This window comes from Bombus huntii, chromosome 11 (genome assembly GCF_024542735.1).
Source record: "Bombus huntii isolate Logan2020A chromosome 11, iyBomHunt1.1, whole genome shotgun sequence".
Taxonomy (NCBI): Eukaryota; Metazoa; Arthropoda; class Insecta; order Hymenoptera; family Apidae; genus Bombus; species Bombus huntii.
Window position 1 is genome coordinate 13,025,252 of NC_066248.1, and position 21,357 is coordinate 13,046,608.

General features: G+C 36.7%; 1 protein-coding gene across 8 annotated transcripts in view; it reads right to left on the minus strand.

Annotated features, from left to right (window-relative positions):
- Window positions 1-308: 308 nt before the first annotated feature.
- LOC126871272 (uncharacterized) overlaps window positions 309-21,357 on the minus strand; it is a 391,282-nt gene continuing 370,233 nt past the window's right edge. For 4 of the 8 annotated variants that reach the window (XM_050629885.1, XM_050629881.1, XM_050629883.1 and 1 more), the window contains 10 exons: window positions 13,205-13,295; window positions 9,825-10,073; window positions 8,851-9,115; window positions 7,885-8,338; window positions 7,374-7,638; window positions 6,605-6,974; window positions 6,111-6,400; window positions 5,696-5,929; window positions 5,325-5,475; window positions 309-3,320 (listed from right to left, as the gene is read on the minus strand). In XM_050629885.1, coding sequence (XP_050485842.1) covers window positions 3,067-3,320; window positions 5,325-5,475; window positions 5,696-5,929; window positions 6,111-6,400; window positions 6,605-6,974; window positions 7,374-7,638; window positions 7,885-8,338; window positions 8,851-9,115; window positions 9,825-10,073; window positions 13,205-13,295 — 2,623 coding nt within the window. In that variant the 3' untranslated portion in view covers window positions 309-3,066. Of the gene's footprint in view, window positions 4,711-5,324; window positions 5,476-5,695; window positions 5,930-6,110; window positions 6,401-6,604; window positions 6,975-7,373; window positions 7,639-7,884; window positions 8,339-8,850; window positions 9,116-9,824; window positions 10,074-13,204; window positions 13,296-21,357 lie in introns of all 8 variants that reach the window. The other 4 variants (XR_007691603.1, XM_050629884.1, XM_050629887.1 and 1 more) reach the window with 4 other exon arrangements.

Genomic DNA, 21,357 nt, shown 5'->3' on the forward strand with positions numbered 1-21,357 from the left:
TTTATAATAATATTTAAAAAAATACATATGTATTACACAGTGCTTTCAGATGCTTTTATAAAATACTGTTTATATTGTTATTTATACAGCACACATTCACTATATTTTTCAGAGGATGTCGAAATATATATTATTTCTTGTAATAAAATTTATTTGATCCAAATTTTTAAGATTATTAACATATTATTTTGTTTCTCTAAAAGAAATTAATCTTATAATTTACGAAACTTGAGACTATCATACTTTTAATTTATGCATCAGTATCTAACTATTACAGCTATTTACATGCAAATGAAACATTCGCATAATTAAATTACTTTTATTATTTATTGAAATATTTGTCTATCTTAATGGACAATATGATCGAGTGAACTGATAATATTTATATGTATATCAATAGTATTTTTATAGGAACGGTTTTCTAGATTGAACATCGAATATGCGCCTTTACATTCGTTATATTGTCGTTATTTATTAAGTTCAAGAGAGGATAACTTACATCTGTTGTGCTATAATACATACTATTTACAATGTCCCAATCACGAGTTTATATCCATCGATGGATTTTCTTTCTGTCAATTGGGATAGAGGATCGGTGCTTTAATCATCGCATTTTCGATATAATGCATCTCACACGTACCTTATAACTATCATTAAACGATTACTTTGAGACTGCAGGATATAAGTTGTTTTCGTTTGGAACTTCTTCGTTGTAGTTATTAAATATTAAAATCAGCGATGCGGTAAAGTTTTATGTAATCATTAGATATAAACAATAATAATATACTGGATTTCAATATAATATGTATGTATAGTATTTTTTATCTCTTTTTAACATATGCATAAAGGATGAATTGATTATTCTAGTCTCATACACATTGTATATATGATAATAAGAAATTGTGTGTAAAAAATGGACTAATGGAAAATACAATTCTATATTCGTACAGTCTCCATTTCAATATTGAAAATGTTCACCGAGTTTAATACATATATATAATATATATATATATATACCTACGTGTAAAATATTTCAATTTCTATCGACTTGATACCTTAAACATTATATGAACTATATTATTTCTAGTAATTTGACCAAACGCAAGTTAACGATTTATCTCGAACGTTATATGTTCTTGAAATAGTGTGAATCATCTTGTACAAGTTATGACGAAATTATCTACTTGGTACGGCGTTTTGATCATAGCGTTACTATTTTTCTGTTGCGAGTTTTTTTTACTTACGTTATTTCTATCATCTAGGTATGACTCATTCGCCGAGCGTATTTTAAATATATCCGTTTGAATTTGAACTTCTTCTATTTTATCTTACAGATCATAAGTATTACATTCAATATATTTTCGTTGAGGACGGAACAAAAGGTTATATCCACTCATAGCGTACATATAACACGTGTCTCATACCAACAACAGGATATTATAGTATGTCCTCAACGTTTATTGATGATCGACGAAGAAGAGTACAAATTCATATTCATACAAAATCGTCGAGTACTCTTAATCTAAATTTTTCTAAGCTCAATTTTGGGAAGATAATACGCGACATCGCATTCTTTAAATTATATGTTTTGGTTTGAAAAATGTAAAAACAGTTGTTCTATCTAAATATTTTAAAGTTACGTTCCAATCATGATTTGTTGTAATCGACTTCTGAATCTTTAAAATTCTTTATGAAACGTATATTAAAAGTGTAAATTAAATTTCATGTGCGTAAGAAGTAGATTTTGTTAAGATCACCTGATATTTTATGATCCTGCCAAGATCATCAATGGAAGTACTATTTGAAATATGTATTCAAGTGTACAGTAACCTATAATCATAGTTCCAGTCTATGATATTTTTCTCATGATAGTTCACATATACTGTACATATTACACTAATAGTATTTTTTGTATATATGTATAGACCACCTCTTAGATAATGTTATCCATACTTTAATGTTTATGTGTATATAATAATTAAGGAGTCTACTTCCATCTTGTGAGCAAGAGCATACTTCAAGTATGATAAATTGTTCTAGGACTTTTTATGTATATAAAGAAAAGGTAAAAGGAAATTCATCTAACGTTTTGTTCAAAGGAAGTTTTCAAACAAAAAATGAGCATTAATTCTAGAAATTATATACCTAAGTTTTCACCATAAAGTCAAACAATATTTTTTATATTGTGATTATCTCAATAATAATTTATATTTATATCTAAAAATTTATAAAAGCCGTAATACACCATGGTATTCAAGATGCAAGTAGATCATGAATAATTATTCTTATTTATAAGAAAATCAATATCCTATTTACAGATTTGAATATTTACGAATGTGATAACAAGTAGCAAGTCATTAGACACCAAAGAAAGATGTACATCTTGAGAATCTCTATGATAAATAGGCAAACAATATAACAGTACCTACGTTTAGTGGCTTTTATTTCGTTAACTTATTTAATAATTAATTTTGTGCAGAAATATTCATGTTTATTCAAAAAGGAGGTACGATTTAAAGTAATAAGAGAGTATAAGAAAAAATTCTTTTTATACTATCGAATTTTCTCTATATTTTATACGTTATACTACGAAAAAAGAATACACATCGTTGAAAATTTGTGTCGAAGATTTTTGGGGTAATTTAACAAAAATAAATAGATATCGTCGCAATAACACTATACTGACCCTTAGCAAAACACCCGTAGAATATATTCGTACAAGAAGAGCAACTTGTACGTTTCCATCGAAATTATATGCAAATTACTCGCTGTAAGTGTACGTGTAATGTAAGTGTACGCGCGACTTAACAAGAGTAATAAAACAAAATCAATGTACCCTTCAAAATGTTATAATACATTTTGTCTCCGTAGATTTCAGTTTCATGTACTTATGTACTTTTGATACAGCATTGAAGCTTAACACCGGCGCAGCATAAGTTCACCATAGTGTAACAAAGTATGCGCGCCGACCTACAATTAAAACAGGATATTTTTCCTACCCTTACAAGAGTGCTCCCATCGTGTCAACGTGCAATTTTACGATAGACTTCTATGTCGAAGCTGATTCTAAAGAGGAGAAAGCTTCATGATGTCGCTACGAAGCTCTGTAGGTGGTGTGTCATCCAAATCGATGAGACTAGCGTTCGAGCCTGTCGAGGAAGGTGCCACGATCTCGTCGAGGAAGTCAAACGAGGCCACAGCTTCGCGCTCCTTGTCTCCGTATCGCACGAAGAAATCGTCACCTCGTCCGATGATCGACGGCCTCGATGAACCCCAGGTTGACGGCAATCGCAGCACACGGTGTGCCTGGGCCGCCGATGCTGAGAAACCAAGCGCAGCGGGTCAACATGCCTCAGACCTCACTTGATCTCTTTTCTCTTTCTTCCTATACCGGCTCTAGCAGACACAGAGTAGCTCGGCTTAGCACTCTTACACGTATCACGTTCCTCTCTCTTTCTCTCCCTCACTCTCCTTTATCATAACGTATCTGTCCATTTTTTCTCTGCCTTCCATTGCCACGTGATCGTTTGTTGATCTCTCTCATGAATGGGTACTTTCGTATGGAGAGTTTTAAATATTGGCAAGTGCTCGATTTTCCATGTACGATTTCGCGACAGCCAAACAGCACAGTTGCAGATATGTTTTGTAAAATTTATTTACGTAGAGGTAACTTTGGAAGTATTGCTATGTAACGTTGATATGTTTAAAAAGAAACTGATTCTTTTTCGGTTATTTACCTGCAAATACATGTTGTTTGTCTGCCACGAATAACTTGACGTGATTGAAACAAATGAAAATGAGATATTTATATACGAAAATTATTATGCTAAAGGTTAATGTACTAGGTATGTAAGGTTTGTGTCTTACTTCCGTGCTTTTTCTTATAAGATGACGAATAATAGGAAAATGATCGAAATAGAAATAGTGGAAAAGTCGAACACCTGCCAATGACGGAAATCAACCAGTAGTAGTACTTTTCAGAATGAGAGAGAAAGTAACTGTTTTATATAATCCTTGACGCAATTCCAGACGCAGTTAGATTAGATACAATGACAATATATAATAAATAATAGAACAATAGAGAAGTATTTACATAACATGTAATTTTTAAATACGAAAACAATTTTCAAATATCTGTTCTGTTTTATTAACTAACCAAACTTACTACGTATCTGCGTACAAATTTCACGTATATTCTAGTTACAAAATCATCCTAAATAATAACGAACGTTATTTTGTACGTGTAAAAAAAAATAAATAAATAAATAACAATATTATTAACACATTACGGACAAATTTTTAGGAAAAACTATAGACATTGCCTTTATTAAATGTTTAAAAATAATAAAACAAAAAATATATGTAATATAAAAAATTGTCAAACGCATCGTTCGTAATGTGTTAACCGACGTCAGATCGGAATTTATTAGATATGTATATATCGGATTTTCATTCGTTTAATAGCAAAGGTGGAATTGCGTAAAGGTGACTCGTAACGAATTCGTTCTAACGTCTTCTGGTTAATAATCGGTTAGTAAGCCAATAGAAAATCCGTTGTAGCCGTACAGTTCACGTTGGATCAGGCCAAAATAGGTCCCGGTGAAACGATTCCTCCCAACTGGCATGTCGGTTACAGAAACTGATCGTCACTAAGCCGAACTACGTAGCTTTTCTTGTGACAATCAAAGCACACCGCGTAGGAGCTACCATCTGAACAGAAAACGTGGAAAAGGCTATGTACAGCGAGGGCTACCAGCGTTCGTGTTCATGTTCCGTTTTCTTTTGTAACTGTACAGTGACGGGGTGTTAATCGGCCAAAGCCACTTAACAGCGTGACGTGTTAATGCGTGTTGGTGTTCAATCCACGCTAATATACATACTTATTACTGTGAAAGTTTAAAACGGCACTGAGTAATTATTTTTATTTAACTTTTCCATTTACTTTAAATACATTCAAATATTTCTTAAATGAACACATTCTACGTCAAATAAATATTTCACATATTGGAGTATAGTAGCGTGATTTTTGATACTGTTGTTAGTAATGTTATTTCGAATATGATAAGCGGAAGCGATTCTTTGTTTCACAATGCATTCTTGGAAGAAGAAACATGTATATATTGAACGAGAGGCAGAAAGATGTCGAAATTGAAAGTATGGTCGAGATTCGCAAGCTTTGAAATCTTATATTTTAATAACCTTTGTGTCTGTTGAATTATATCGTGTCCAGCGAAAGATACACTTTATAGATAGGAGAAAGTATCTCAGAGTGATGTGCAAGATTGGACAAGAAGATGTACTACTAAGGAATTGTTAATAAATACCTTTCTTTTGTCGTCGGTATCGGTGTAGTCTATGCAAGTGACGGTAATCAGGTGGTTCATCCCCCGAGTCACTTCCGGCTGATCCGCTGCTCGATGTCGCCGAAGAACTTTCACTGCTTTCTAGCATCACGTCTAATAAATTGGCTCTTGCCTGGAGAAATATGAATTTTATGTGAAAAAAATGATAATTAGGTAATTATTATTTTATAAATTTAAATTCGCAATTTTCTAATTGACCAGTTAACTGCGGAATTTAGTTTTAGGAATCTCTCATGGGCTTAGGTCATGGAGTGCATCAATAAATATAAGAGACGACGAGTCGCAGTTAACTGGTTAAAATAACTATTGAATTTTTTACGACTAGTACTCACTTTTGGGTCGGTAAAGTCAATATCTCGTTCAACGTGAACCCATCCAGTCGGACAGCAGCAAGCGAGATCCAATTTTTCAAGCGGCACCTGGGTTTCTTGGGTAACGGTGTTCTCTTCACCTTTTCTGATCATTCGATTCAGTTCATCTATCACATCTTTCGACGTGGCACGTTCGTGAAAGCTCAACGATCTGTCCCTGCCTTCAACTAATAACGGTGCTCTTGCTGGGCTTACCTAATGAAAACGTAATGTCAAAATACTGTCCGAGCAATAAGGATTGAACTAAATTTTCCATATTATACATAAAACATTTAACCATAAAGCTTTGGAGAAAACACATAAATGAAATTTAAAACAAAGATGTTTAAATTTTAAATTATGATTTTTCGTTCCAAATTTTTACTATAGAACTTACAACTGTGCTTGGTGTAGAGGAAGTAGCAGCTTCCTCGTCTTCTTCGGGAACGGCACCTAATTCAGACGGCGCGACCGTAGTATAAGAAACACCACCATTGCAAGCTACCGCACTGATTATTCTCTCCTCCGGCGCTAAAGAGGGTACGGGTATCTGATCGAGCAAATCGTCGTTACTGCTCGTTTCAGCAATGTTCTCGATGTTGCTGCTATCTTGATCGACAGATGTTTCTATTTCGGCGCACATCGCCTCAGTTCCAGACTCATCCTTGTGTTCGGTTTCCTCTAGAACTTTTTACATAATGTTCGATTTTAATCCGTGTTCCAAGATATTTCGTTATTAGTTTTCTTAAATATTCTTTTCTTCCAACATTTTTGTTGCTTAGAATTGTACCATTAATTTTGTGTTGTGACACGTGAACTTAGGAATAAATTTTGAAATAATAAAATACAGCAAACATAACGATAAGACATATAGACATGAAAAGAATATACCTTCCGTTGCAAGAGTTGCACTATTATGTTCTAGTAGATTATTTGGCAATTCAGCCAAATACATTTGTTGTTCAGCGATAAAGGACAACACGCTCTGCAATGCTTGTTCCCTGTCCGGTGGAGGTCTTCCGCTTCTCGACGATGTGCTTGCCAAGCTTTTCGTACTCTCGAACTTTACCAGTCTATAAAAGTCTCTGGTAAAATCCGTGCCAATGGATGGAGAGTCTGGATCATCGCTGCAGCCGGATAACGCCGCAGAGGATCGTTTGCTGGAATTTTCAAATGCTCCTTCTTCGCTGCTCCAGGAAGCACCAGGACTCGTAGCGTATGGCCACGACCCAGTCGCTCTGGCATCCATAAGAAGAGCAACCTAGGTAACGAACAAGAGATTCCCAAATAAAAATTGTATACAATTGCATTGTTTAACGAATAGCCTAATCTAAGACTAAGTAGAACTCTGTTTATATGAACTCCAATTATTTGAACCAAGTTGTATTCAATACCCGGTTAAATTAACTCTTGTTAGTTAAATCCATTTATTTAATCCACTTAAATTCACTTAAATCCACCGAATGTAAACTCTTACCATTGAATGAAAGATCATAAAGCGGAGAATCAGTAGACTTTTATTGTATGAAATCTAATTACGTACATTACCTTTCTATTGGAAAGTTTGTATAAATGGAGTTCTATCAAAAATTTATCAATTGTTAAAACCATATCTAATTTGAAGAAGATATAAAGAAACAATATTGTTTTCTATTCTTACCAGTTCGCCTCCTGTTCTATCAGCAAGGTAACTGGCACCATTCCACAAACATTCATTCGCGTCTTCTTCCAATTCCAAAGGATTATGTTCCTTGATTGCTGGAAGAGCTGGGGTGGTAGTGGTGGAGGGTTCCTTCCATACCGTAGATTCATTTTGAACAAGGTCCTCGGTGGACAACGAGAAACTCCAATCTTCCAGTTCTGCTCTGTCATATTCCAACTCGAGGTGATCTCGATGTTGTTGAGCACTTCTGCTGTCGTCCAACCTTTGGGTTGCAAAAATTTCAATTTGTTTTCAATTTGTTTTTCAACCCATACCATTGTGTTTTACATATATTCAATTTTAAATCGAATTTAAACTGTCAAACCAATTTGATCGTCACGATCAATTTCCAATAAAAGTAAATTAATAAAAGTAAACAAAAAAATCATATTACTTTTTTTTGATAATTTGTAGTTAATGATTACGGAAAGAAAAGGACAGGGAAGTAATTAGGAAGTTATGAACGAACCTGAGCCATTGTTGCACATACTCGGCATCCCAGCCTTCTTCTTCGACTAGAAGAAGAGAAGAGGATCCCATGGGGCTTGGTAGCTTGTACGGTGTGAAATTGGTTGTAGTAGTCAGCTTAAGGCATAGGTGACTGTCAGAGAAGCTGCGCATCACGTGCTGATACGGCAGCAAGTCTTTGGTTGGGGGATAACTGTGACGTGGATTTATTCCTACGGTGAGATTCAACGGCAAAAACAGCACGTCCGGGTCGCCAGCGTCGAGGGCGACCAGCCGTGCATCCGGTGAAACGTCTGCCTCGGTCTCGTCTGTCGCCTCCTTTAGATCTTCTAACCCTCGGGATGGTTCCTGTCGAGCACCCTCACCCTGTACGTCGCTGGACATCGTTGAATAACCCTCGTCTCTATTCCCACTTTCTGGACTCTCGCTACCTTCCTCTTCTGACGGTTTTTGTGCTGAATTATCGCGGTGAGCATTACTTTAATCTTATTATCTTAGCATTTGGGTTAATTGTTAATACTATAATGGTATTGCAGATATAACGAGTAACACGGGTAATTGTTGTACGACTATTGTGAATACTTCAACTGTACATTTGATTTATAAGCATAATGCTTATTTTAATTCTGGCTCTTTCAAGTCATGTCGTATCCTTAATTCTTTTACGAGCGAAATGTTTCTTGGACTGTGTAAACAAATTTTTCCTTCTTAATTATTATATATATTTGTGAACTTTTTATAAGTGAGATGCAATGTACTAAAATTAGAATCAGTTTCATTGAAAGTAAAATATATTTACCGTTTAATTAATTACTAAAATTTGAAACTACAATCGAACGCGTAAGGATTAAAGATTTCACACGCACAACGTACAATCACACGTGGAATTATCTAGTCAAGCTATATATATTTTTAAAACGATTACTCGTTCATAAAAGATATTTCTATTTGGTATTGATAAACGTACCCAAAGGTCTGTTTCTTCGACATTTCGTAGCAGCCATGACTGGTATCTGTAAATTGAGCGAGCGTGGCCTTGATAAGGGAACCCAAGCTGGGTCCAGACCAAGAGCAGCGACTAGTGCCGCCGGTCCAGCTTCGAGGATCCCTTGAATCAATTCTGTCGGACTTCCAGGATTTGCGGCCTGGGCCAATAATCCTGAAAGTGCACGATTTTGAGCCTCCAGCTCCCGTATACGCCTCTGCAATGCACCGATTTCTTCCCTCAGACCCTATACAGCATAAAGAAACAATAAGTACGCCGTTTTTTCAAACATAACCTTAAAAATGACAATAGAAAGCGCGTTAGCGGACAAACAATGAGGATTTCAAAGTAAAATGTTGAAAATGTGATTGGATAAACAAGCGTTTGCTACACGAAAACTAGCATTAAATAAAATAAAATATTCTTCTGTTCGCTGTTTTTCCTTCTACGTGCTAAAAGGTTCGAGCAACGTCAACTTATTCGAACGCAGAAGTTTATCCCCTGGAAAATATTGATAAATATATTCGTGTTATTTAATCGAGCTAATTTAGTATGCGTGAACACACATTTGCAGCTTTGCAATCTCGCAGCTCAGCAGATGGATTAGACGGGATCGACATTAAGGGTGAAATCTGGTTAATCCTTGGTAGATTTCTTTTAAACGGATAGTACACATAAAAGAGGAGAAGAAATTAAACACAAATATTATCCCTTAAAGGCCAACGTCTTATACTAGTCAACGAAATCGACTCAGAAGTATGAATATATCTCAAATGCAACATAATTTACTTCGAGATCACAAATCTTCGGGTATCATCAAATAATTAGACATAAAGATCGAATGACGTGAGTATTTCATCACGACAAAAGATGAATAAAAAATGAGAATTAAAAGAGGAAATGAGAAGAGAAGAAAGACAAGTCGAGGACGTGGTAACGAGAGCATAGCAATGAACCTTTTGGGATAGAAGGGCGCGGACCACCTGGTTGGCGACGTCGTCCAGGCACCGCTCGTACTGGCGACGCTGAGCGTCCGCGTCTCGTGCCAAGGCAGCGTGTTCCGTTTCCAAGGTCGCCAGACGTGCCACCAACGCAGCATGCACCTCACCAGCACATGCAGCCTCCAAACCGCGCAGCTGACCCCTCATCGACTCGTTCTCCAGCTGCAGCTTCGAAATCTGAGCCTGATACTGATGCACGCGTGCCTGTTGGTAAATGAAAAACAAAAAATAAAACGTAATTAACGAAAAAGCGGTTCAATGTAACTCGCGTCACAGTTCTAACTCGACGAGGTGATTACAATAACTCGAACTAGGATTAGATTTGAGTTATTTAATTTTAAGTGGATTACAAATGATAATCTTCGTCACGTGAATCGCAGAATACAAATGAGAATAACAAATATTCCAAAATTATACGTAATATTTAATTCAAACTCTCGTAGGTTATAGCATCAATTGAGAAATAATACAAATGCCACGAGAAGATGATAAAACTTTTTCTCGGATGTTTCAAAACGATGGATAAGAAAATCAAGGAGCGCTCCTTTGCTTACTGAGAAATCGGCAATAATTTGAAGGACTATGGCGATAGTTCGAAGAAGTGTCGCGCCTCCTCGGTGGCCAACTGCACTTTTCTCAAGGATTCGGCGCAGTTCCGTAGTCAGAGTTAATAACACAAGCGGTCGTTATTAGCAGAAAAGCGTTTAACGTTAAATTAGGGCTGTAGAGACCTGTCGGGGACAGGGGTGCTAATAGAGGGTGCGTGTGTCTGATTTATAACAGTCGTGCCAGCCAACCGGCCCTTGCTAATGTCTACACTCCCTTCTTCTTTCAAAGCTGAAGGGAGAGCAACGATTTTCTGTCATCTCGCGAGAGAAGAGCAACGAAAAATAGAAATATAAACTGTCCGCTTCATGGAGTTCTTCCCGCAGCGTATCTTTTCGCGTCGTTTCCCGCCACTTTCGACTAATCTATCGTCGCACTCGACAGCATCTGCTCGCCTCTGAATTGCACGCATCGAGTACAGGGACATTTCTAATCTAATCAATTTCTAATCTTGAAAAACACACTTGTAACAAGACGTTAAATTCGAATGTACGAAGAATTCAAAAGACAATTTACTCGAATTTATAAAGAACATAGGAGCGAAGGTTACGAGTTGCAATTTTTAGCACATCCTATTGAATTAGATTTCTTTCCTCGTATTATCAGCTCCTCTAATCTACTAATAAAACAACGTTAATTTATTAATACTAATAGAACTAAAAAAAAAATTCGTCAGCGATGTGACGAAACCCATTCGCCTTTCTTACCAGAAAAAATTATGTTAAGCGGAATTTTCAAGCAACTTTTCGTCCTGAGATCGCGAAGAAAGAAGGGGGATGCGCGCTCCGCAAGTAAAATCGAACAGCTACAGAGAACACTTGCAGGCATTATGGATATACTTCCTCATAGCCGGCAAAGGGACTTTTAGGGGGGTGGCATCGGTAGGGCGGGACGACATTGAACCAGGGGATCGAGTGACGATCGATAATAAACGGTATTTCGTGGGGCAGTGATGCACACCCCACGCGTTCTAAATCTACGACTCTTTTAGAAGCAAACCGGCCGTGAACGAGATAGTGCGTACCATTCTAAGGGTTCGTAGCAAACGCGACCGTTTACCGTTTCCTCCCCTTTCATTGTACACGGCCGCGTTACGTTACTTCGTTAAGTCAGGAATATTGGTCGTTGGCAAATATGTGGCGAAAGTATTGTCAGTTCGCAGATGGCTCGCTTAGGATCGAGCAGAATTAGGGAATTTGCTGGCGGTCTTTGCCAAAATTGCCTTTCTACGAAACCAAATTCTATTCAAATATGTTTCTCTGTCTTTGATTTCCGACGTGGTTGGACAGGTATAACGGATAAAAATAGATTTTTAAACATAGATTTCACATATGCTGTAGGTCGTAAATGATCGTAAAAGCACTTTGAGGGTGATTCTACGTCATATTATAGTATAGTTCATAAGGCATATGGATTCGAAAATGAAACCTGTAGAACCTAGAAATGTAGAAGTTTCCTTGAATTTAAAGTAAATATATCGTAAAGAAATGAAAACATGAAAACATTGTTTTTAGAAAAGAAGTTTTCGGTACGGTGGGAGACATTACGTAACATACATAGTTTTTCTATAAACGAAGGGGAAAATTTAAGGTCAACTTGATTTTTTTAAATGCCATACCCTCCTGTCTACAATACGACAGACGAATTTCTCAGACGAATTCATAGATGTCAATCTTTCGGTTTATTGGGAACATAGATTAGTCAAGTTGGAAGAGTTTCGAATAAACGCGTTCCCTTCCACTTGCGTGTGCGTCTGCTTCAAATGTACAGAGAAATTAATTGAAACGCCGATCGGTAACAGGTCTATCGAAAAGAATATCCTTAATCGCACCGATCGAGTGTTTTTAATCGACGCGGAGTATACATCGCGTGCATATCGCGTTCTTTAGCCCATTGTGTCGCTTCATGGACCGAAAGTACCGAATAAGAGGACGAAATAAATTGCGTTACGTGAATTCAACGATAAACCCAGCACCCCGCTTTGTGTCGCCGGCAGGAACAATCGTACATGACAACTTCAGCTGAAATACAATAACAGCTTGTTGGTTCGCATTACGAGAGCGTTGTTATTGGACCATGGCAGCTGGAAGCTTTTTACCAGAGTGTCATCGTGTCTCGACTTCTGTTTACAAAAAAAAAAAGAGAGAAAAACAAATAAATCGTAGAAGAGAAAAAAAGAAATAGCCGCCACGATAAACGATGGAAACTCTGTTCGATAGACTAGAGAATTTGACAGCCTCTTCGTTATCTGTTCGTGCTTATCGACAACGGGACCAATGGTTGAATCAAGGGGGAGACACTCCGCTTTTCATTTCACCCTAGATTCGGGAAGCTAAAATCCGACGAACCACTCGAACGAATATAAATTCAAGGAGGACGGTACGCGCAATTGAAATTCTGCAGAAATTGAATTCCTTCAGGGACTTATGTTTCGATGTAACATGCGATACGACTAATTATCGAGCGATCTTGATCTTTTGAAATCAGAAAATTTAATGGCATCTCGTAATGTTACATAATTTAACATTTTCGAAAAGTTCGAAGCTCACAAGTGACTGGCAAAACATTTTGAAGTTTTACCAAATACTGCAATGAGACATAATAATCATTGAATAGGTATTAAACTGACTGTTAAAAGTGGTTCTGCTGAATATCGAGGTTTATTAATATTATGGATAATCGACTAAACTTCTGAGCTACTTGGAAACATTTTTTTGGTAAAATCTTACCTCGTAAGAAAGTGTGAGCGCAGTTTTCTCTTGCTTCAGCTGTTCGGCCCTGTGCTTATGCTGCAGCAACCCCCGTGATGTCTCCTCCATCCTGGAACAAATCGAATTCGCTTGAAGGAGCTGTCCAGTTTTAATTCTCGTCGAAAAGGTTCTAACTGAACCCGTACCGTGGCCCCGTTCAATCCCTTTGCCATTGTTGCGCATGTTTCAATTGCTTCCAGCGTGATAATTCTACCGTGAAATATTAATACTTCAGAGTCCAATATAACTCACCGAGGTCGAAACGTTTGACGATAAATAAAATTTCAAATAAAGAAAAAAAGAAAAGAAAGGAAAAAATGTTCCAATGCAATTAGCCTGTAAAAAATGTATCCTTTGTCACTGAGTTTCACGGTGGAACAGTTTGTGGATTTAAACGATCGCTGCATCGTCGATGTAATCGTTATGATTATGAAGGTGAGAAATTATTATAAAGGGAGATGGTAATGGATACAATTGTGAAACATGTTGTCACAGCTGTGTCGTGGATAAAAAATGGCTCTCATTTGGAAGACAGTTGCCACTATACTTTGCTACCACCTTCGCTTTCCACCCCCGTTACGAGTTTCGGAACTTTAACCATCTGTCGTAGAAACCATTCTCTCTATTACTGTAACGACACTTCAGACGTCTTTAGTCACGAATGCTCAAAATTCGAGAACCGCAGTAACTTTGAATACATTTAGTACTCGTCATTGTCTCTATGAGACACTTGGATTCTACGACTTTCTGTAATCCAACAAAGTATTTAAGTAAGTATCAGATTAAATAAGTATGAAGCTTAAATAAGCATCAAAGAAGCGAATAGTATGAAGAAGTAAATTAGCTTAAATAATATTTGACGAAGCATTAAAAAGGTATCTCTAACGTTACGACGAGTTTCAACATTTTCGTGAATTAATTTCATTGCTTGGCTTTTGATTAAACGTAGTGTTCCGCGTCGAAAGAAGAAAAAAAGAACTTGAGGCGGGAAACGTCCGGAAAATATATTACGCAAAAAAAGAAAAGCAGGAGCATGGTGAAGAAACGAAAAGCAAAGGGAAGCTAAAATATACATAAAAAGAGAGGGGCAGAATTTCGCCAAGTTTGGCCACCCACTTTACAAGCAACCCCAGTCGTAGTTCTAACTTAATAACTCGTCGAGTGTATCCGAAGGTTTATCGACAGGCGTGCAGATTTACGCGCAAACCGAAACGGAAAAAGTCGCGACCCCTCGTCAATGTTGATTCGATTATACATTTTCTTCGCGAGTCACGCGGAGGACTCGGTTTGCGACAAATTTCTTCATGCGCACGCTCCGCGAGCTTAATGATCTGATTAGAGATACAAGAGGGTTGCAGGGGCTAAGATATGAAGCCGATTTAAGCTTTCCGAGGGAGACGAGTCGAGGGCGAGTCTCCAACACGCCTGGCAACACCCTTTTCGTTTTCCCCCGCTCTTCTCTCTCTCCTTCTGCCTCTTTCGAAACTAACTTTCCAAACTAACTGCACGCTCCTTGGAGCAAGCGTCCGATTGTTTTCCATCGTAGCAGCCATCTGCAGGAACGCGGAAGGCTTTAATGAAGATTAATTGATAATTACTCGCTGCCACGCTCGACTATCCTTTCCAGAGCCGCGTTTTTTTATTAGAAAAATTACCTCTGGAGAAGGGTACGACTTTGTTGCGACTCTCTCGTCTTGATAACGAGTTCCTGAACTTATATTATGTGCCATGAAGAAGTTGGATAAATAGTAGAACAATATATACAATGCATACCGCTCGTAGCGTTTCTTCGCGAATAAATTTTAAAGCAGATGAAACTTATCTAACTGCAATCAAGAGTGATGGGATCAAAGTCAAGATTCAATTAGATGGTCACGTTTGACAAATGTTTGATACTTTTAATGATTGCAAGATTGCAAAGAGTTCGACGAAGGTATTTTTAACCTTCGAATGTTTGAACCTCTGAATTTCGAAATTTACCAACGTATAAACATGAATTTTCAGGAAACATGCAACGAAAGATGAAAAGATACGCGAAACATTGAACATTTCAAATGCTTTTATTCGGAATTTCACGTCCTAGAGAATTTAGATGTAATGAGAATGTAGATCCAAAGTGTAAAAGTCGAAGCCTAAAACTTTTAGAGTACAAATTTTCCAGCGAACGAGAAAGATGAAGAGATAATAATGCAGAGGTTTAAAATCAATGAAAGAGCGCGATCAATGCCCAAGTTCGTAATTAAGTCTCCTTTGAGAAAGTCGATAAGCAGCTGATCGATTTCAATTGTTTCTCGCTTTGGAACGCCTGGAAGACATTTTTATTGTCCGTTTTTCCTCAGCATCGTTTCATAAATAGCTCGTTTGTGTACATACTGGATCGTGGAAAGAAACTCCGCGAATAAGCTGATTGTCCCAGCGAACTTGCTTGTTCAGACTCCTGGATTGTGTATATTCGAGGAGTTCGAGGATGTTAATCGGCTTAGAAGTCCGTTCGTTAAAGCTCCAAGTTTACTTTAACTCTTACCGTGCTTCCGAAACGATTATGAAAATGGCATTCAGTAAGATTGAAGTATCCGATCGGCCTTAAACCGTCTACCTTTATTAACGCGTTCGTTGAAAGGTGACAACGTCTTTATGCGTTCGCTATCTCATCCCGTTATCGTTCACGCTGCCCTGTTTTTACGCTCGTCTCATTTCCATCTCGTTTACTTGAGGCTTCATAGAATCGTTTCTGATACGAGATGAGCTACAGCATCAACGAAAGATTGTTGTGGTTTGTTGAAACAACATTTTATCTACTAAATTTTTATATCTATTCCGTGATTGCGTAAGTCTTTTAAAAAGTGAAATTTTATTTTTATTCCATAGAATTTCATAACTTTCCAGCTAACTCCTCTGTTATTTTAGAATATCTGGATTAGAGAGGTTTTAGATCTAATGTAACATAATTTATTATAATTAGATGTTTCTGCAGTCATGAAAAATTTAATGATGCAAAAATGCACAGAATGCACATACTATGGAAAAACATGTAAAATATTCAAAGTAGAACCCTCGTTGTAATATATTATATAATATATACAAAATATTAATTATATATATAATAATTTACAAATTACGTTCCGCCTCTGTATTTCTGTAATTGCGTCTATATTGTAAAAGTATAAATTTATATAAACATTTTCGAATCTTTGAGTCTTTGGATCTTTGTATATATATAATAATAATATCTGTGTATTATTAAGTTAAATTTTTATTTTGAAGAGCAGTTTTTCCATACGTATAGCTCGTGAATATTAACGAACGTAGGAGTCTTATTTCTCTGTCTTTGGATCTTTGTATAAATAATAATATTTGTGTATTATTAAGTTAAATTTCTATTTTGAAGAGCAGTTTTTCTATACGTATAGCTCGTGAATATTAACGAACGTAGGAGCCTTATTCCTCTTCCGGGGATAACGTAATAATTCACGAGATCTGCAAGTAACCCCGTAACCTTCTTCATTAGAGTTTTACTTGGAAGTCGATTCCAGTTGTGAAACGGGGAGACTTTGCACGGTGATTCCCCGTAACTTATCAACTAGGGTGCCATTTCAGGCGTCAGACTTAAGAACAATGCTCCGCAAACAGTAATTATAAGTGCAAATAGAAGAGCGATTGTCAGCGAGCCCGTCATACGATGAATAATCAAGATTGCAGCCTTTAGGGCTACCTTCACTTTGCACATCGTTCCTTTATGCTCTCCCTCCAACATTTCGTGGATTCGTTCGTCCTCGATTGTTTGGTCTGCAGGAAATTCAACTAGAACTTAACTATCGGAAGATTAAACGGCTCTGCTTTCAACTGGTATTGGAGTTCAAATTTAGAATGCAATTCTCAAGTAGAAACTTTTTAATCTAAAACTAAATTACGTTTAGATTTGAAAATTTAGAAATTCAAAGATTTAAAGATACAAAGATTAGAAATTCTCCTTACAAATTCTTTGCACTTTAAGGCTGCGGATAAATATAATTCTTATGCTTTCTTATATTCTTCTTGCTAATTAAAGTACGTCAGCAGCATCGCGAAAAACGCTTGTTCTTCCTTTTAATTAAATCCCACGGCAAATTTAACGCTTTCTCCCGGCGTCAAAACGTCGCCAACTTTTTATCAACTATGGTTGCATTCTTCACGTGGGAAAACTGTTTGAGCTGCGATAAAGAGGCGAAGTGCGATACCGGAGACAATACGTGGAAGATGCATTGTCCCCAACAGTTTCCGGCCGTTCCAACAAGTGAGCGGAAGATGATTATCGTTTAATGAAAGTCCGGCTACACGCGGTTCCGCGTATAATTCGGCAAACGGTGTTCCTGCATCATTATAATCAAGTTTGCAAGGCAATAGCAGTAAATCACGAGGAACGGCTGGCCGGTGCCATGTGTTCCGGTTGCTGATAGAAACTCCGGATGCCTCGGCGACGATGTAACAGCCAGGAAGATGGAGTTCCGAAATTACCATAAAATTATGTTAACAATTTCTGAATCTTCCTGTTATGATTGCATGTGTTGCAGTTGCTGTTAGTATTATTTTATTATTATTTAATAATTATTTATTTATTATAATATTCTCTGAGTATTTTTGCATGAGTAGACATGTAACAAATTTCTTTGGGAAGATTGTAACTCTAGAATGATAAAAGTGGCCAGTTGCATCTAGTATTTACCTAATATTCTTTCGATATTTTTATGCGAGTCGATTTATGTTTTCTTTGTTTATGTTAAAGTGGCAAAGATAATTTCACGAATTGATGACTCTTTATAAGAATTTTCTAGATTTAATCTTTATGTACCGTTTTTTTCTATATATATTTATATTGTACTTACCTTTATTCGTTAAATTGTTAATGATATACCACTTCATCAGGAGCAATTTTCATATTTTAGTAGCAGTATTAATTAACGAAGGTACTTTACGGACAGTTAAAAAATTGAAATGAATTTTTAATATAATATCGAGGGTCAGCGAAGTGGAGATGGATAACACGCGTAAAAGTCAGAGCTCTCGAAGTGTATATGGGGTGGAAAGTTTCTAAGGGTAGAGAGTGAAAGTTTCAAGGATGACAAATATGGGAGAGTTTAGAGACAAGAACTTTAAATGGTATGCTTAACTGTCTAAGAACTTCATCGCTGACGTATTACATTCGAAACGAAATACTGGAACTATAAGCACAATATATTGAAAAATCATATGAAAAATTATATATTGTGCAATAAATAAAAATACACATTAGAAATAAATACAAAATATAATAATATGTTTTTGTTAATTTCAATATTTGAATGTCGCTTTATGAGTAAACCAGATAGATTCACTGTTAAGACAAACAATATCATAATATCTTCGACGTGTTAATGTTTCTCAATATTTTAGTATTACGAGCAATATTTTTTAAATTAAAAAGGGACAGAAAAACATCTGTTCAGCTCCAGAGTGAAAAAGAAAGAATAATTTTAGTAACTGCAGATTAGTTCACAATGTACTGAATTCGAAAACTAGAAAATAAGATTAATATCGAATTCTACAGCCTGTAATCTTCATTTAGAACAGTCTCGTCTGGATCATTTCATATTAATCACGTTTCTATCCATCGATTTCCATGTTACTCTCGCAAAGAATCGCCATAAACTCGTATTTCATTAAAATCTATCGCTGCAAAAAAAGAAGAGCGTACAGAACGATCGAGCAGCGTTCGGTCGCTGCACTTTGCGCAAAAAGGCGCATAAAATGCAGCAATCCGGAAAAAGGGTTGGCCTGCAGAGTGTAATCTGCCCCTGTGGCATTATTGTAGTCGTGTGCACGAGCGCTGGTAATTGCCAGCGATCCGTGCTTTGTCGAGGAATTGATCAAGAGGCGCTCGTGCGTTTCCGTTCCCTTCGTTTTATTTCATTCCGTTTCGTTCCGTTTTGTTCGACGAGATTCTTTCTCAACGACAGGCAACATCCTCGCGAAACCATTAATCTCGTTTCGTGAATTGGTCCGGGTCACGGGCATTTTTCAACCCGGAACAAGCATCCGTGGAAGACGTATTGTTACAAGACGCGATTGCCAAACCATTGCCGATCCTCGGACGATAAATTGGAAAATCGCGCGATTACTTTCGTTCGTATTACGTCTGGACGAGCAGGGAGCCGGTTACAGGGATATATTGACGACAAAATAAGATTTATTAGGAGAGCGGTCTTGTAGACATGTATGTAGCCAGACGTAGGTTTTTCTCACAGTAAAATAGGAAACATACTATACATACTGTTCAAAATTGCTTGGACGTTTGCTTGTTTCTGGTCTGGATGTAATTCCATTGCGAAAATGCAGACGAAAAGATAAATCATGATCTTTCTTTTTATTTTTATTCCAATGTATATTACAAAGAATGTTTATAAATTATATGGATGATTCTAGACATTAAGATAATAAGGAAAGTTCATGTATATAAATGTCGAATGTGCATGGCACTTATTTTTCAAGTTCGAGGAAGTTGAATGTTGCGCTAGGGTCGCCTGTAGATATGCAATCCAGCTTACATCAGTGCGTGCATTTGGTCGAACATCAATGGAACATTCAGTACTGATATTAATAGTATTGAATATAATTATCAAACGTTATGGAGCACTTTTGTTGTTTAAAAGATTCTATATCCTCATATCGTTTATGTGTTCAAAGTATCGTTCGAATAAAAATATTGAGATATTTACGAGAGATAGCATAGGGCCGATAAAACAGAACATAATGTATTTGGAATTCGATGTTTAATATTTCAAGTAGCGCATAAGAATCTTCGATATTGCACCATTTCTACGATCAAACGACTATTGAATTCGTAAACTACTCAATTTTAATCAAGGATACTCGAACGTATTCCTCAATTTGTATTCTACCTATTCGCGTTTGCGATATTACTTACTCGAACTACTTGCAAACACCTTACGTAATTTTCACGACTATATTAATGATAGAAGAATATAGTAAAGATAGACCACAATGTAAATGAGAGTAGACTGTAAATTGCAGTTCGTTGAGACCAAAATTGAAAACAAAACCAAATCTTTAGTCTCAACAACGGACTAAAATAATACCTAGGGTATTGTACAAGATATTGTTCTCTGGGAACACCCTGCCAAATAAACCAAGGGAGCTCATTATATACAGAAATTCCGTTACTAGTTCAACTATCACCCTCTCTTACAACATAATCCTCGCCGAATACCATATTTCGGTACTACAGCTGCACCATGTGCAGATGTATTGTTTTTAAACGCTCATCTACGATAAAATCGTTATAACGCAACATCAGTCTCAATGGGTTAAAGCAGTGTTGCTCGTGCTAAGCTCCGAGGCTTTGGACGCTATTATATTTCAGTTATTACTGTACATAAGCATCGACTGCTACTGTGTTACCTTTGGAAATATATTAATAACATCGCGTTTCATGATGGCTAACAAAATTTGAAGTTACTTTTCCCCAACTAAATATCCTAAGCAAATTCTCAGTCTACAAATTTTGTATTAACTTACTCTTAGGACGACATAGGATGTGATAGACATACAATAAAAAATACGTTGCTTTCACGTAACTGAATATTCTAAGAAAATTTTTATTTTCAAAATTTTTCATTCGCCTAAGTTTAATCTGACACAAAACGTGCCAGGTATAAAATGAAAAATAAATGTATTTTTTAAGAGAAATAATGACTTTTACGTAATTGAACATTTTTAAAAAATTTTTATCCCTTACATTCTGCAATCTTAATTCTCATGTATCGTAGGATATGCTATGCAATAAAAACACGGCAGAAGGTTGGGAACAGCAACGTGTTGAAAGGTCTTTATTAACGAGGAAAAAGGAGGGGAGAAACGAGCACTATCGTTGCAGTCTTATTGTAAGCGTTATAGTTTCCGCGGATAATAATGGCGCGAGTACACAAAGGTGGCTCTGACACCCCGATTCAATACTACATTCATGGATACCTGTTTGTCTTAGCCGCCGTCTGCGTTTGCATAGCTCACGTGTACGTGAACGTGCATGCTCCGTACTATCGCTCACGTGCGATCTAACGTGTAAACAATAATTACTCTCAGCAGCTCGAGACGCGTCG